The 19,444-nt window shown below is 33.1% G+C and overlaps 1 protein-coding gene across 4 annotated transcripts in view; it reads right to left on the bottom strand.

Annotated features, from left to right (window-relative positions):
- Positions 1-19,444, bottom strand: part of LOC120236879 (activating transcription factor 7 interacting protein) — a 112,874-nt gene that overhangs the window by 92,638 nt on the left and 792 nt on the right. For 2 of the 4 annotated variants that reach the window (XM_039239935.1, XM_039239936.1), the window contains exon 1: positions 3,632-3,731. The exons of the other annotated variants lie outside the window; for them this stretch is intronic. In XM_039239935.1, the coding sequence (XP_039095866.1) occupies positions 3,632-3,648 (17 nt within the window). In that variant the 5' untranslated portion in view covers positions 3,649-3,731. Of the gene's footprint in view, positions 1-3,631; positions 3,732-19,444 lie in introns of those variants that run through there. 4 annotated transcript variants of the gene reach the window in all.

Here is a 19,444-nt window from a genome sequence, read left to right as displayed (position 1 = left end):
GTATTTCTTTAATCTCTTCACTTTCATTCTATTGTCACTTTTTGCTAATGTCGCTGAATCTCTTCAATCCGCACCACGGTACTCTAATACAGTAACCAGGACAAGGCTGAAGATGAGCAAACATGCCACACCTTCTAAAGAGTAAACTGTCTTTACACATGGGGTCTCTCCTACTAAGTAATGTAGGCTAGTTTTACTTATGTTTACTTTCTCCTAGGTTAGAAGTTATATACTAAATATAAAATGCTATCAACAATCTGTCAAATAAGTAGAATAGGGACTTAAAAGCAGTTTACAGGTGCCCAGCAGGTAACGTAATTCGTGAATAGGACCAAATGTGAACTATATATAGTCCCTATCTGAAGAGATAGTAGCTACTCCACTGTCGATTATTTTCCTGAAGCAGAAATACATTGTCAGCACCACCTATTTTTCAGAGATGAGACATCCAGACTTTTGAGTAAAATCTGACAGCTCTAACAACTGATCAAGTAGGGCAGCAGCTAAAACAATAAAGTCTGTCAGCTGCCAATTTGTGGCCACTGAAAGAAAACTATACTGTGTACTAAAACACAGAAAACACTAGGTCCTGAACTCAAGTCATCTTTTTAGAGAAATTATTTTCTCAGGGTATATTTGGATTCAGCCAGACTAGAATCAAAACATTTCTCCCACTTACTCCCCTAATTCTGTAATGCCATCATTCTACATTGGCTTTACTTAATAAACACATCTGCCACTACCCACCTACAGCAAAAGGTGGCGAATTTATAAACATGAATACAACCTCTTACCAAGTGGATGTGGATGTACTAGGCCTCTTGCTTCTGAGCATGAGTTATATGAGAAATTTCCCATACTGTTTAAACATGCCACATTCCTTGATCCAATCACATTTAATAAAGTACCGGACATCTGAGAAGCAAATAAAGTAGAAAGCACTCAAATATTACTGGAAAATTAGCATGCCAGATACTTGTGAAGTATTTCATTGTACTTTCTTCAGAAACATTATATAAACTGATTCTTTGCCTATCCTTGCCAAATAGATAGGAATTTTTCCCATTATATAGATGAGGAAACAAAATGGAATGAGTTGACCAATATAAGAAGAAAGCAGTAAAAACAACTCAAATTTAGGTTCAAACTCTTAGTCAATGTTCTTTCCCCTACCTCAACATTTTCCTTAAAGGCTTATACTAATGAAATGGCTTAGGAAAAAGGATAAACAAATAGTGAGCCAAGAAGTGACAAAATAATAACGTAAAACCTTAATTATCCAGCTCCCAGACTTATTATGCCTTCAATTATTCACCTAATAGCTAACCTGGAATTCAGCATAGACAATTTGAAAACTGTCACCAATCCCTAAAGTAATAATCCCAGTAAGGTCTAATTTATGCTTATAGTTGCAAAAATGCAACATGGCAGTGAAAGAATGAGCAGTAATATCCCAAGTAACCACAGTGTCGGTGTTTCCCCATGTACAAGTAATAATCAGTGGAGTCATCTTGCGGAGGGTAGAGGCAAACTATATAATCCACAATAGAAGGCAAAAAGAGTGATCATTGAAACTTCCCCAAGGTCCCATTCTGAAGATCAACATCAGTTGGTCAATAATTTCAATCTCACCAGTTTTTCTCTAGCAATAAACAAGAACAAACTGAGTAACTAGCTTGCACTGTATGAAATATTTGATATAGTGAGCTGTTCATTCTATGAGAGGAATGAAAATAATGATGAATTAAGGGCATCACACATTCACTTCCTGTGTCATGCACTCTAGGGCAAAATCTTACTGAAAGGCATGTGGATAAAATCTCTCTCGCACAATGAATTTGTTCTTCTCTTCTGGGGGCAAGCACATATGACAGGATTCACATAAAGTAATGTTCCAACGATAAGAATCCACTATATCACATAAAAGAGCTCTAATAACTTCACAAAGTAATAAGTTAATGAAAGTGAAACTGTTGATGAAACTGAACTAGTAATCCCAAATATATTTTAAGTCACTAAATAAATGAGCAATGATTAAGTTAAGAAAAGCAATTATTTTGTGTAATCAAAAAAAAAAAACTAGTAGAACAAGTATAAACACAATCTTGTGGCAAGGCAACAATTTCAAACTGCTAAACTGTGTAAATATAGATCTTATACTCTACCTTTATGAAATTTTTTAAAAAACAACATAAAGAATACATGTTCTAGTATACTGAATTCTAATGTCTCTTAGCAACTGGAGTTCTACAAATAAGCAACCTATATCCTAACACTAATATAAGATTATAATTGTCATATATCATCTGGTTTCAAAGTTTTGTTTTCATAATTGTTCTCATTTTATTAAATAAACTTATAATAAATAAACGCTATAAATTTAAGTTATAAAATAAATACAAAATAATAAAATACCATATGTATCTCTTTTAAATACAGTGGTCTTTCATAAGAATTTAATGTGCAAAAAGTTGCTGTTTTTGAAAAGTTGCTATCTCTAGAAAGTTCAAAACTTACTGTTCTATGTCATATTAGTCAGGGATATATTCGTAATGCTCTAGACAAAATTAGAGAAATGTACTACATCATCTATAAAAAAATTTTTATTAAGTAACACAATTTAAACGTTAGACCTTAAAGTGTAACAGTTCTGCTCTCTGAAATATATGAATAAAAATTTCATTCTCCCAATTCTCTGGATCTCTATGAACTTACCATATCTCAATAAACGTTTCTACTTCAGAAAAATGTTAAGAAAGCTTTTTGAAAATTGTGAAATTAAATTTACAAAATCACTGAGTTATATTGTTTTTAACTATACCACAGGTTTAAACTAAGGTTAATGTGGATATCAACAATTAATATCAATTAACTAAAACAACTGAGTATTTCTTTCAGCTCTGTTGTATTAGAACACATTAGCTAGAAAGAAAAGGGGTATCCAGAGCTACAGATGAACTTGTTTCTAAACTCAAAATCTGAATCTGAATGATAACTTAAGCAAAAAGCAATTAGGATAAAAAGTTAACACCATTAAAAATACGAAAGCATTAAATGGCCCAGAGGAGACAGCACAATGAGAAAGAATTGGAACCCAGTGTACAAAAAAAGTCTAACAGTGCTAAAAATTTTTTTCTTTCTGTAACTATGACTTATATTCAGAGAACTAACATTCTTCCCAGAAAGCTACCAAACAATAGCTCCAACATACGCACGCACGCGCACACACACACACACAGAAAAATCTCACTCTTCATGTAAAACAGGCTTATTTATGGCTTCTTTCCCAAAAAAATCTATTCAGAGAATATACTGTTCTTAATTTTTATAAAAAAAAAAATATCAAGCAAACTAAAATATCTAACACAAAACAAATATAAAGTTAATTAGGGCCAGAAAAGCACTACTGTGGTGATCAAATGTTCTGGCAATGACAGAACATAAGATGGTGAGAAATTACAGGAATTTAACCTTTGACCTCACCATCCTATGTACTGTTTCCATAAAAGGGGCTTAAAGCAAACATTTCAACTTCTTAGCAAGCTCCAACTTCACCTTGCTATATAAACTCAGTAAAATTCAAATACTTTTTAATTAAAATATTCAAAGATAAAGAGCAATTGGTTCTTACCTCTGGTCCTGATGCATGTGCCAAGTCTCCTCACTGGCATAGTTGCTGCCTAAGCAGCTACAAAGACTAGGTCAGCAGCCATTTTGAGACAGCTGCACTGTCTCAGTTGCACTAAAGTGTAATTAAGATGGCTGCAGTGTGCACTCAAGAACTCACACAGTGAAAACTCAGCTATGTATCAAAGAAAGCCCCTCCCACTTTGTCAGCCAGCAGGAAACTGAACACACAGACAACAGCTAATGCATATACTGCAACAAACAATGCAGCTGCTGAGGACACAGAAAACAGAGAAGGCAGCAAGCCAGTTTTGTAACACAATGCCTGCGAATCCATCCCGACTTGCAATACAGACTTTGGGCACATCCAGATCCCAGACAGCTTAAAATCCATGCCACATATTAGCAGTTACAGAGATAGAGCCAAATCACACACAGCAAACATCAGGGAATTCGCTTGAAAGAAAGCCTCCATTTCAGTCCAGAAAAAAAAAGTCTGCTCAAGGCCCCCTTTTTTTGTCTTTTATAGTACTTTTATCATGAAAAGAGTGCCAATTTTTCTAATTTCTGGAAAATTAAGTTGCTTAAGTCCTGATAGTCAATTTCCATTTACAGAAGGCTAATTATTCTCTTTTTCCCCACAGAATCTATGCCCCCAAAGTACTCAAATCTAGCAGAATGGTTAAAGCTTGCAATCAAATTTTTGAATCTTGACAATCATTTTAAGTAATTGCTGGGAAGAGACGAGAGTCATTAGAGCAATGATGACAACAAAGCTTATTTTCAGTAATCTGCCATAAAGATAAAAACAATTTCTTCTCAATTGTAGTCCAGATGGCCACAAAGACATTTCCAGGTGAGTGTTTGGTCCCAGGACAAATTAAATTTCATGCCCTGCCACAGACCTCCCAACATTTTAATATGAGTGAAAAACAAATAAAAATAAAAAATGTAGACACACTCTTGAGGGGGAAAAAAACAAAATAGAGAGAACAAAGGGGTAAAATTCAATCTGAAAGCAGATATGTTAACAAGACAAATTTGAGTAAGATCCCAACAAATCTGTCTTGGCAATAATCTACCCATCAAGAGAAGTGAAGGACAAGAGCACAGAAAGAGCCTGTGTGCTGGATAGATAACTCACATCATCTAGGAAATCCACCTTTTCTTTCTCTTTTCCTTGGTTTACCTTCCTAAGATCTAGCTGCCCTGTGTGATCTTATGTCTATCCACCACTAGATGTAGGTATTTATTAAAATCCATTAAGGGTGCAGGGAGGAAGTAGGAATAGAGTCAAAAGGAGACGGCCCCATAAGTTGATGATTGTTCAAGCTGAGTGATAAGCACATGGAGTTGATTGTTTTATTTTATTTCTATATATATTTAAAATTTCCCATAACCAAAGCTTAAAAATGAAACAAAACTATTCAGCTTTTTAAAAGGTCCTTTCATATTCTCCGTGAGGCAAATTGAATAATGTATGTAAAAACTGCTTCAAATTGGGGGGGAAAAAAGTTACCTTTATCTAAGCCACATTAATTCCTTAAAACAAATAAATAAATAAATAACATAACAAACATTCTCTGAAGATGGCTCAAATCTAGTCATTAAAATCAAGAGGTTGGTAAACTGGAAGATTCAAACAGGATAGACATTTACTGTGGCACTGAAATGTGACTAAGGTTAATGTCAAAACAAATAGTCAAAACTTTTAAAGCTGCTGAATGAGCAACTTCTGATATTCAGGAAGCAGATTCTTTTGGAAGCCTGCTCTACAAAAATTTAAATTATGTAACACACCCTCAAATGTACCCTGTCCCACCCCCCTTCCCAAACCTCCCCTGTCTTGCCAAATACTTTTCCAATGTAAATCCTGACTACTTTTTTCTCAGTCTAAACTTTTTGGAGCAAGCTAAGTTGCTGGCTACTACTATTGGCTATAAGAACTCCTTTTCACCCAATTTAGATTTCAAAATAAAAGACATAATCTACATTCCCTCATTGTACTAATACTCCTCTGGCTACTATAATCATTTAACTACCAATTTACTAAAATTCTCTCTATCACTTCAAGGTACATAAAAAAAAGACAAAAAATATTCTGATTATCTACTTCACCCACAAGACTTTAGCAGACAAAGGAGTAGGGAAGTGCATTAACATGGATCAAGTCTTCAGATAAGTTTTACATGCATTATTTCAATTAATTCTCACACTAAACCTATAAGGTTATATGTTACTTCTAATTCATGAGTGAAAAAAAAAAAACAGGCTCAAAATTAAGTAACTTCACAAAAGTGCTAAAGCTGAAATGCCTACTAGACTATACCCAGTCTGAGCCCATGGAGCTTCCATCACCCATCTTTTCCCACATTGGTTCTGTTTCTACACATCATGAAAATGGTTTAGAAAAGGAAAATACTTAGGCTGTTATTCAGATAATCTGTGCCACTGCCCACATGTTTCACTCTATCCTAAAGAAACTATCCTAGTTTACCCAATAAATCCTACTCATGATTCAACCTAAATTATCTCATCAGTAACAATTTTTTTCATTATTCTCTTTTCTCCATACTATACCCATCCCCCGAGCCAGCTGTAGTTTCTCTCTCAAGATCTTTTGTGCATACCATCACTATATTTACCGTATTTCATTGCTTATATCTTTATACATGAGTTCTTAAAGGACCAAAATTACAACTCAATTCATTTTCCATTCACTTCCACAATGTGAAACACAGTATTTGTTCAATGGATGTTGAGCTGAAATTAATTCCCAGTATTTTCACTTCTACCACAAAAATCTCAGAAAATTCTGTTATCTTTAAAACCTTTATTTTCAGGAGCTCAACTCTTATTTTGTAGGAAAAAAAAGTCAACTTATGAGTCAACTAAGTTTTTAGACTTGTCCTAAAAAAAACCTCCTACTTAAAACTCAATATAAAAAAATATCTTTTGTAGAACACAGTTCTAAGTCCAGTTCTTAGAGTGTTTTTATAGGATCTACTATGTGTTCAGAATAGTTGAACTATGAAAAAAGTCTACAGAAAATTATGGAACATAGGTATATTATTTACTTTTACATTTTCAAATTTTACTAAGAATATATATAACTTGATTTTATGTCATATAGGACATTTGTTTTAAATACGATAAGTCCTAATGAATCCAATTATTGTTTCTTGGTAAAAGCAAACACATTTCAAAGCTACCTCAAATATTAGGTAAACATTTCCATGATTACTAAATGTTTTATCTTTCTAAATAAAAACTAGCACTTTTCACATAATTTTTTCATTTCAGCCATAGCAATGGTCATGTAAAATAAGAGTACCGTAATTTCAAATTTTTATGAGCAGAGAATGTAACCGTTTGCTATGGGTTGCCCAAGCAACAAAGAGAACTAGAAGAGAATAACTGTAATCAACTACTATATCCTTTTACACAACATATACCATACTATTAGAAAATTTTGCAAACGCAAAATATTGAAGATTTCATAGAACCTAAAAAACAGGTTTCACTGTATTAAGTAAAAAGTAAATGCACCTTTATTTAATTAAAATACTTCAGTAACATTATTACCAACCTTCACTGCTAAAAGAGAAAACAAACATGAGAATGGTATCAAGACAATGAAATGAAAACACCATGATTTTCCTCCCTCAGAAACCACTAAAATTACAATAAAGCTATATTTTGAAAGCATAAATCCTCAGGAACAAGGAGAAAAGTAAAAAAGAAAATAGCTAAAAAGATTTGGGGAGATGAAAATAAACAGAACCACTGGTAACTAACTTAACAGTTCCTAAAACATCATATTACATGCTTCACTAGGGACAAGAACCAATTTAAGTTACATGGCAGCAACTGCAAAACACAGCCACTAAAAAGAACTAGGCCAACTGGGGTGAAGGGAACAAATAGTAAGATGGTATAACTAAAAAAGAGAATACTAGTGAAAGCGGTTTGCAAATCAATAATTTGATATCCTCACAACATTCCACTAAATACCTCCTCTCCCCAGTCCTAGTAAAACTATGAAGACAGCATCCACAGTTAAAAATAAGAGTAGCATACCAAAAACAGAGGGACCGAATGCTGGCTGCAGAGACCCCTAGTCCTCTTCCCTCCATCAATCTTCCAGAATGCTGGCAATCAGACCCTTATTCTCCATATATGAAAATGGAAAAGGAGGGTATCTAAACACCACAAAGCACAAGACCTTAAGATCTTGGGAGCTCTCAAAAACAACCCACCCAGAAAAGCCTAAAGAGAAGTTTAAAAGCTGACAAATTTAGATATTCTAATCAACTTCTTAATTTTCCACAACATATAATACAGTGAGGCAAGGAAAAAAAAGATAACCGAGAAAAGTCTAACGTGGAAGACAGAAACCAAAAACAAACCAAAACAAAAACTCACAAAGACTATGCAAGAAGAAAAACCTCAAAAAAAACCTAATGTCCACCAATAAGAAAAGATGTTGCAATCATATATCAATAATAAAATACTAGGGGTTCCTGACTGGCTCAGTCCATAGAACATTAGACTCTTGATCTTGGAGTTGTGGGTTCAAGATCCATGGTGGGCACAGAGGTTACTTAAAAAAAAAAAAAATAGACTATAGGCAAAGACCAAAAAATAGAAATTAAGAACCTAACAGGAAAAAATGAAAAACTCAACAGAAGAACTGGATAACAAGGTTGAAGAAACCTAACTAAACAAAAAGGAAAAGTTGTAAATAGAGAGAAAAAAAATCTAAGAAAAGTGGAGCACCCCTCCAAAAAGTCACATTGGAATGACAGAAAAGAAAAAAGGTATCACCAATGAATTCATTTAATAAAAAAATTCCAAGACTGAAAAACAAGGGTTGCCAAGCTGAAACGGCCTGATGAATTCTAGCAAACCATGATAAACATCCATATCAAAGAATTACAGTGAAATTTCAAAACACTGACACTAATAACAGATTCTGTAAGCTGCCAGTGAGGGGAGAATCACAAATATGAATGGCTTAAGATTTCTCAGCAGTAACAGAAACAAGAAGACAACAGAATAGTGCATTTAAAATTCAGAAGAAAAATATTTTCCAACCTAGGTTTCTATACCTAGCCAAACTATCAATCAAGCATCCAAATATATAGCGATAATTTTCATGTATAAACGGTTTCACAAAATATACTTCCCATTTACTCTTTCTCAAAAAGCTACTAGAGAATACGGTGTCCTTCCCCTAATGAATAAACCAATAAAAAGACAGGACATATGGAAAACAAGGGTGCTGCACAGAAAAAGGGTAAAGGAAATCCGTACATCATGAATAAAATTCTAATAGCAACAGTGTGCCATATGAAGAGAGCAACTAGGCTAACTGTAGCGATGAGACTCAAGGAAAAAAAAAGTCAAGATCCTTGCTGCCCCTGTACCAAAGGAAAGAAGTTTGTCTTCTAAACATACATCAAGAGATCCTTAGTAAAGGACTGTACCAAATCATCTGAACTATTACTGTTACGTAGAAGAGACTCCTGGATACAGCCCTTGTGGCATAAAGCTGACCTTACCTCCATGAATCAACATCTGTTATCACTATATCAAGAGAATGGGTCAGGATTTCTACAATTCTGTTAGTTTAGTGCAGACAACTTTGTGTAAGTAGATTACTTAACCCTAGATCAGTGAAACAAAAATTACCTTTAGGTAAATGAACTGTCTTAACTGTGGTTAGTATTTTATTTTTAATGGTAACAAAGAGAAAACACTTTCTTCTTAATATCTTTAACCTTCAGTTTAAAATATATTTTGTATAAGTAATAAATAATATCTTGATCTAATACCTTCAGAATTCCAGGGGGAAAATACCCTGTGAAAGATCTTAACATTGGTTATAATTAATAAGCCACCAGAACAATTAAAGAGCAATTCTGTAGAAAAATCCTAAATATATTATTGGCTTTATCTAAACTGAAACTCTTTATTTTTTTATAAATCCGTTTACAAAATTCCAATAAGAATGTTTTCCTTCCAAGCAGAATAAAATTGGATACATCAAATTGGTAACTGTGACTACAAGAAAAATATGACATTTTAAAAAGTGGTAGCTTAGGGGCGCCTGGGTGGCTCAGTCGGTTAAGCGTCTGACTTCAGCTCAGGTCATGATCTCACGGTTCGTGGGTTCAGGCCCTGCGTCGGGATCTGTGCTGACAGCTAGCTCAGAGCCTGGAGCCTGATTCAGATTCTGTCTCCCTCTCTCTGACCCTCCCCTACTTGCGCTGTCTCTCTCTGCCTCTCAAAAATAAATAAAAAACATAAAAAAAATTCTTTTAAAGAGGTAGCTTAAAATTAGGTATGACAAGGTACAAAGACTGTACCTCAGAGGTAGAAATGACTGCACTGCAAATGCAAAAATGATGCCTATTAAGTCCTCCCAGAAACTCAAGTTAGTATGTCTTCTATAATTTATGGATTCCCAAGTTTAATGAGAATAAAGAATATCACTTCCTGACACACAAGAATACTGACAAATGTGTATATCTCAGAACCATGGTACCCTACAGTTTTAAGTATTGCAGGTGAAAAGTCACTGAGATAAATTAGATGGCTCTTGGTTCCTGATCTTGTAATCAGCAGATAGGTTATTACACTTTGCAAAGCATCTAGACGGAAGCTAACTCTTAAACCTCATGTCAAAGGTATGTGATTTTGTTAACCAGACAATAGGGAATTCTTTGAATATTAATCAGCTGTTCTTTAGACCTGTGTAAGTAAAATAAAACAACAAAATAAAATAATCAGAAGGCCATTAAACGAACTTATGTGGTCAGATATGTTTCTTAAGGGGCAGGAACTTGGCCACAGGAATGGTTCTGAAAGAAAATGGACACTTTGTCTTGTTTCAATTTTGAGTGAGTATGTCCAGCAGGTTCCACACCTGGAGGGTAAATAAAAGGAGAGAGAGCACTTTGCACCCTTAATTTTTTTTTTAAAAAGTGGAATATGTGGATCTAGTCCCCAAAATAAATTATTTCATCCCTAATTTTGGCAATGATGATTGAAAACATCTGACCAACTGTGAAAATATAAAATTAACATGAGAAAATGGCTATAAACTTAGTAAATTTCGTAATCTTGCAAGGCTTTTATTCTTTAAATACCTTTTACAATAAAACAGTCCTAAAGGTAGACTCCTTCACAAACCTTTACAAATAAACGACTTCTTTAAAGTCTTGGGTTTTTTTGGTTTTTGTTTTTGAGAGAGAGAGAGAAAGCACAAGCAGGGGGCAGAGGGGAGGGGCAGAGAGAAAGAATCCCACGCAGGCTCTGCACTGTTGGCGTGGAGCCTGACATGTGGAGAACTCAGACCGTGAGATTATGACCTGAGCCCAAATCAAGAGCTGGACACTTAACTGACTAAGCCACTCAAGTGCCCCGCAGATAAACTTCTTTAAATGCTTATTTTTCCCTAGTAGTGAATGGTATTATAAAACTTTTTGATATTACTTTTTAAATTCATTTAAATTCTAGCTCCAGTAATCAAGAATACTGCCATTTTCTGTATATCTCCTGCATTGAAGGGTTCCCTATAGCTCTACCTAGCTGCCTCTTAAATATTCATGCCTAACTAATTAGTTTGATTGAAGATAGAGAAGAAAAATGTGCCAGGAAAAATTGCTAAGTATTTTTTATATATAATTTCATTTAACCCTCACAACCACCCTACCAGATAGGTGGTACCATCATTTTATATTAAGTTATAGTGTTGGGAGATTGTAAATTCCCAGATCCCCGTATAAAATTACTGCTCTCTCCACTTCATCATATTACTGATTTTAGAAAAATCCTTCACCTTTTTGTTTCTTCATTTATTTGCTGTCTTCCAACTTTTATATCACTTAAGTTTGATGGAAAAGGAAAGAATTACATAAACTTAAAACACAAAATAATTATTTAATTTAATCTTTTTATCAAACCCTTATTAATTTACATATGTCCTTCAGAGTTGTATCTTAGAAACTTATTAATAGGTAAGCAATGGTGTTTCTTTGTTTTCTTCTATTTCTTAATGAATGAGACAAAAACTTTTCTATAAGTTGTCTCACAATTTATAATTTTTCATATGCATAATGCCTGTCCAATGTTTTGTTCGTTTATCTAGTTCATGCTTAAGTAAACTACATATTCAATTATTTAAAAAAAAAAGTCTAACATCTGTGGATACTAGTACATTAAATTTAAAAAAAAAAAAGGCACTAACTTATCTTACTTCCCTTTTTGGCACTTCACCTAAAACAAACGGACTCTTGTCTTTCAATAAGCAAATATGTATTGAATGTTAAGGAAGACAATGTGGAAAGTAATCTTATACTTTTAATAGTGGTTTATCACTTCTAACTATAAGGAATTATTCTTCAATATGTGACATTTGTCAAAAACATCAATCAGATATAATTCCTAACTGCAGGAAGCTTATGAAGTACTATGCAACTAAAAATAAATAAGTAGAAATGAATAAACATCTTTAAGTAAGATAGGAAGCAAAATAGAGTAAAAGAAGAAATTAGAGAACTTCCAGCTGAGAATAACAATATCCTTTATTAGTTATATTATGTAGGCAGCACGGCAGCAAAGACTCTTACTTACAAAAATCGAGGATCCATATATGAGGGAGGTATTTAGAGTTCTCACATACTACCTTCTTTCTCATTTCTGAAAGATACTCTGAACACCCTATTCATTCCCTTTACTAAGAATATCTTCTAATTCACCCCTTAAAATACAATTCCTCTAAGATTTCCTTGATCTCCCTCCAAACAGAGTTTCACTTTCTGTGCCTTACATGAATATCCATGTCTTATAGTCTGCAGAAAGCTGCTTTTAATTATTTACTTATTACATAGGTAAGCTTTACCTAAATGCAAAAAATTTACAACCACAATCTTTTGACTTGTATATTTCACAAGGCCCTCAGAAATCACATTTTCCATCTTCAAAATGTATACTTCACATATACAGTTACAAAAGAAAAAACCGTATCTGGAAAAGAATATAAAAACATAAACTCGGGGCACCTGGCTGGCTCAGTCAGTGGAGCAAGCAACTCTTGATCTCAGGTTGTGAGTTTGAGCCCCTCGTTGGGTGAAGAATTTACTTAAAAGTAAAATAATTAAAAAAACAAATTCAACTTTAGACTAAAACAAGCAGTTCAAACAACTGCCATTCATGATTGTCATTACCTACAGTCCTTCATCTTCCAAAATAAGCAACTGGCCAAGCAGGTTAAAAAATATTACACTAAGATTTTTAAATTAAACTAAATTCCAATTCATATAAAGCTAACTATGATTTAATACATTTACAAAGGCAAGCAGAAAGGGAAACAATTCCACCAAATAAGATACATAACTAGAACCTCAGACACAAATCATGGACACAAAGCTCTCAAAATTCTACTTCAAAGGAAGATATAGAGTTCTAACTGTAACTCTTAAGACAGAAAAAGTTTTTAATATCAAATTATGAAATACTTTGAGAAACCACTAGTCCAGCTTCTTCTTGTAGCAGAAAGGGCTAGTTGTTCCATAACACCCATTTCTCTCCTTTTATAAAATTCCTTAATTTTAGCTGAGCACATGGTTGTCCAGCTAGATACTACATTCCCTAGCCTTCCTTTCCAGCTAAGTATGTTCCAGTGACTAAATCCTCACCCATAAAATGAGTCAATGCCAGTTCATGTTCTCAAAAGAATGAGGTATATACTCCCATTGTCCTTTCTCCCTTGAGCCTGGTTGGTGAAACTGTGAAGTACTCATGTTCAACCTGGAAACCATGCATTAAGTCAAAGCCACCTAAAAACTCTGAACAGTCTTCTGTGTTGGAGGAGAAAAATAAACATTTATCATCTTTAAACATCATAATAGTCTCAAAGAGCAGATTATCCTTCTCTGTAATCCAACAACTCCTGACACTTACCACTTAAAAAGAAATTTTTAAAAATTTCAAAGATGGTCTCTTTTCAGAGAGGGAGGCAAACCATGAGAGACTCTTGAATGCCGAGAACAAACTGAGGGCTGATGGGGGTGAGGGAGAGGAGAAGGGGGGTAATGGGCATGGAGGAGGGCACTTGTGGGGATGAGCACTGGGTGTTATATGGAAACCAACTTGACAATAAACTATTAAAATAAAAAGATGATCTCTTTACTCTTCCATATTTTTCACCACTTCTTCCCTTTAACACATTTACTCTAATAAAGCTAACAAGTCAGAAACATTCCTCAACTCCAAAGCCTTCCTGAGAACATGCTGAAGCAGTCATGTCATTCATTCTTTCACTACTCTTTTCCTCCTGGTTCTCAAAATGGCAGGTTCTATTCTCACCTTCTAGGTTTACCTTTCTAACAACTAGAAGGCATTATCTTTGAGAACTACTGACTCAAGGAGAAATCTTTTAATAGCTATGTCAGTTCTGAGAATCAGAGTCAAATTTCTCATTAGAATGTAAAAATGCCACAGAGTGCTGGCTGAACATAATTCCCAGGTACCCACCAAGACAATAATTCCTCAAAGTAGTACGTACAAACAACAAAGAAAGTGAATAAGAACTATACAGTAAGACATTATGACATTAGTATCTCACATCAATCAAAGGGGCCCTCTTTCCCAAATTAAAGGTTTTAAGGCTATTTATCCATAGTTATTAGATACAAAATAACACAAAATATTTTTATAATATTCTGAGCAAGGAAAAACTGTAGATATGAATAAAAGAATATTTCTCATGGTCAAGGTAATAGGTCATCATCATTTCCCAGACTTTTATGTTTATGTAGATCCAATTAAAAAGTTTCTCAGGAAAGTGCTATCAACTGTACCCTGAGGCCTATCACATTTTTTGGAAAGTGGCCAAGCAGATGCCAGAGTATTATTCTCTAAAAGGCTCAAAAATGCAAATGATCAAAATTCAAAACTGACTACATTTACATTGTACAAATAAGCACTAATGCCCTGGTCTTCTCATTTTGCAGGCATTTAAAAAATGAAAATGCTGCCCAGCACTCATATTCTTTCTCCAATACAAAATGGGTTTCCACCATGTAACTTGAAGCATATATAAACAAAGTTTAATTTTTTGGAATTCACTTTTCTGTTTTAAACAAACTAAAATGAAAGGGAAAACCACTGATTTACTCTGTAGATTTCAGGACAATCTGAGGAAGAATTTTGCAAAAGCATTTTTAAAGTCTTGAATTATGTAAAGAACATAACAAGGTCAAATGGGTAAGAATTTCTAAAGAGAAATTCCACTAATGGATACATAATATCTAGATACTCTGGGGAACTTTTAGGGACTATGGCTTCCCAGAGCTACTTAATGATTTTTTTTATTCTACCATTTAAATTATGTTAAAACATCACATATTGTTTATCTATAATATGCTCCACATGTGACTTCTTTGAAAAAGTAGATATAACCATGTATGAATTTTCCATATACCTCAAAACTTAAAAATTATAATAGAAGCCTTTCTGAACTAAATCATACACTACTTTCCCTTCTTGAGCAAGTTAAACAAAACTAAATATTCTGATTCAGAATCATTTAAGACCACCGATTACCATAATGAAAATGATATAAATACAGATTCAGCTCTAGGAACACTAATTCCCAAAATAAATAACCTCAAAACTAAGTCTTTAAATTCTTGCTTCTAACACTTGAAACCTGACCCCTCTTCACTATCAAGATGCTAGTCATTACTCCTTCCTCCTGTCCATATACACTTCTCTGGTAGCCATTTCTCCTTTCCCTACCTGGCTATTTCTCACCTATCACCTCAAAACCCAAGTATCATAATTTGTGAGAACTAGAAAAAGTTGTCAAGTAAGAGCAAAAGTCACATACAAAAAGTAAAATATGCAAATTTCTGTAAGCAGTTTTGCTTGACAAGGACCCAACGATGAGAATTTTTCACTTAAAAAGTTTAATAAAAGCCAGTATCAACATATGATTTCTACCGACTTCCTAGATTTATTTTCATGAAGCAAATCAGCACAAATAATAGATTCAATGGACACCGAATTTATACCAATAATTAGAGACACATCCTTATTAGAGAATAATTTACTGTTATCAAGAGACTAAAAATACAAATTTTTAACTTTATTACAGCATTAGGCACCATCCTGGCCAGAAAAATGAATTAGATAACTTTTCAACATTCCTCCAATAAAAAACAAAAAAGTCCATGTTAATGAAAAATTTTGGTTTCAAATATTAAAGAATACTTTAATTTGACAACTATTTTCCCACTTCCAACTTCATACTTGGACTATTTTCATATCACCATGCCCTAAAGGCAGGTTAAAAACAGAAATGTAGTCCTATATCTTCTAACAATGTCTCCCTATTAACATCATATCAGCATTAGGAAGCAAGTAAACTAACACCTTAATGAAAAATAACAGGTATCACAAATTTTCCCAATGTTCCTTTAAAAAAGTACAGTTTGTGGAAGCTGCAGGAAACATATCCCATTTACGAGGGGGAAAAAAAAACATTATAAAAATGTAAACTCACCCCAATTTAAGTTTAATGCAATTCTAATGAAACTTCAAATAATTGGCTTTTTAAAAATTTAACCAAATGTATCTAAAGTTCATCTGCAAAAACAGAAATTAAAAAAACTGTGAAAAGGAATTATGAGTATTGCCCTTCCACATATTTATATAGTCTATAGCACTACAACAAATAAAACAATGCAGTATAGGCCCAGACATAGTGGTTTTTAACCCGCTTGTAGATTTTATATTACATTTTCTTGTGAAAAGCTGATGAAAACTATAAATCTCTCCCCAGAAAAATGCACATATGCATAATCACATACTGTGGTGTGTACATCAAGGAATCCATCAAAGGATCTACCAAGGAATCCTCTTAAAGCCTATCTATAGAAGCTCCTGAGGCCAATAGACAAAGTTAAATATCCCCAGTAAATGAAGTGGAAATATAGCTCAAACCTGGTAACTTAAGATCAAAATCAGCAACTCGAAAAGGTAAGAAAAAAGATAGATCACTGACAAGATCTAAGAAAACTAGGTATTTGGAAAAACTGGAAACTAATAAACTCCATACAGATTAAAACACTTATTTTTTTAGTCATTAAAACACATAGAAAAAATAAACAAAATAAATGAACATTTGAGTTCATCTCACAACAGGTTAATAATTTCTGGGCAAAGAACTCCTGGATGAAATCACAAATGAGAAAAAGCAGTGCATTAGACTATAAAAAATGGAAAACTTCTGCATATATAGAACAATATACAATTTTAAAAGTAATAAACTAAAATAAAAAACCTGCCAGAAGTATGAAAAGCCAAAGTTTTATATCCATAAATAGCCATCACCAATAGGAAAAACATTAACATCCACCATAGAAAAATGCATTAAAAAGCCTCAAACAGCTAATTCACAAAAATGAGAAAACTGCATACATAAACATTAAAAAATTCAGCTTTACCAGATTTCTATATCTATACATCTATATCTTTATCTATATATGTATGGTACTATTTTTCAGCCACCAAACTGATGGTGTTATGGGAAATGCTTTTCAAGAAAACTAAGTTTTTATTCATTTTGTAAATTATTTTAAAGGCCTTTTGAAGCAATAATTTCAAAGAAATGTTATGAGATGTAGTTCATAACTTATGCGTAAGGATGTTCACTGTAGCATTATTTATAACAGAGAAATGGGCAACAAACAAATGGTCAATAAAAGAAATGCTTAGTAAGTCACAATACATTCTTATTAAATATAACAACATTATGTAGTCACTTAAAAACATTTGACGAATATTTCATGATATTGGGTATTGTCACAATATAATATTATATAACCATTAAAAGATATTTTTAAAAGAATGTTCTATGTTGAAAGAACATTAAGTATTTTAAAAGAATAATGAAATGAGATAACTATTTACAACATAATACAAAGCTAAAAGAACAGGAATGAAATTATGGCCCAAATGAAAAGCTGATCAATATTTATTGATCAATATTTACTGACAAATTGATAAACCATGGAAAAATAAAAAAAGTCACCAGAACATTTAGACTATTTCTAAATGTTGCTAGTTTTCAACACATTCCAAATGTGTTATAATGAATAAGTAAAAAGTATTTAAATATATGTATCAAATATTCAAATCATAATTTAAAGAAAAAAGACAATTTTAATGGTTTATGACTTAATCATTAAACCTTTTTGTCTAAACTAAATTTTCTGATATTTAAAATCTACAAAACTAAAAATAACTCCAATAAGTTAGTATTCCTTAGTCTTAATATTATATATGCTGCATACATGTCAAAATTTTGTGGCAACGTAACTAGAATTTCTAAATCAAACTCAAATTTCAAAACATGCTTGTTATTCAAAGAATAACAACAAAATAATAGATATTCAGACAATTCACTGGTCTTAGTTTTAAGTTTATAGAAATATACTTCCCTTTCTAACAAGTAGCAAACTTGTCCTACCAATAACTATTTACATCGAACACTATGGTCCTCAGTGTTTTCAAGTAACTCTTAAAATCTTCAGCATTAACCTAAGAGGCAATCATGTGTGTGTTCAAATGAAAACATAAGCTTTAATACAAAACCAAAATATTTCACTGCCCTAAAATCAAAGTTCGTTTCTTAACCTAATACACATACATACACACAGCTATAGAAAATACATGATATTTTCAATGCTAAACACCTGAAATTATGTCCTAGCAAGTGGAGGAGGGGTGTGCTGGGGTAATCACCCCAGAAGTATAAAAAGGCAGGATATTACACAACTGCCCTCTAAATATATTTCTGTGTAGAAGAGTCCAGAGGGCCAGGAATTATATCAACGGCTAGTTTTCTGTTGAGAAAATAGAGTTACCTTTCCTATCACTTCATTCTATCTCATACGTGACGTCATTTTTTAGAAATCCACCAACCAAAACTATTCCTTTCAATTACATCTACTTAATGCTAACGGTGTTTGCTTTGGGCAATAAAACCGTCCCTAACCAACCATTATAAAGCAATAGCCACTTCTTCATTTGACAGATGACTAATTTAAACTTAGTGTTACATAACCAGCCAAGAAACCAATTATTGTACACACAAACCACAGGTGAAATCTAAGAAAACCAATTACAAATTTTTAGTCTAGTAAGAAATTATTTGCACAATGGTAACATTATATCAGATTGTATAACACTTCTCCCAGGGGTGTTATATAAGATTTAAATATAGTGACACAACCATTGTAAACTAAAATAACCAGTAGCACACTTATAACTACCTTCTTTAAGAAATGAAAATTAGGAACACCCAATTTTAAGAAATCAAACACAACGATATCTCATACACATATATAGGACAGTTTCTTTAAAGAATCAACTAATTTTTTTCAGTGATGGTTGACTTTATTTCCTCAGAAAGGCCTGAGTTTAGTGAGGAGTTCTTTGCAAAATTCTTTAGAAGAAAAATTTACCAAGCAAGTTTTATTTCACATATCATAACAAATCAAAGGCTAAACAAATAGCCTAATTTTAAAAGTCAGAGGAACAAAAATGATCAAACTGAAGCAGTAATGGACAAGTGATCAGACACATTAAAAATCTAAAACCCAAATGCAAGTATGCTCAGAAGCACACAAACTGATAAAATTGAAACTTCATTAACTTAGAATCAAATACTTAGAAAAATAAATATCCAAGGAGACTGAGATTTCTTTTTTAAAAAACAGTAGATTCTTCCAATGCCCCTTCC

This window comes from Hyaena hyaena, unplaced genomic scaffold (assembly GCF_003009895.1).
Source record: "Hyaena hyaena isolate Hyena2069 unplaced genomic scaffold, ASM300989v1 scaffold_164, whole genome shotgun sequence".
Classification (NCBI taxonomy): Eukaryota; Metazoa; Chordata; class Mammalia; order Carnivora; family Hyaenidae; genus Hyaena; species Hyaena hyaena.
This window is presented reverse-complemented; position numbering and strand designations above follow the sequence as displayed.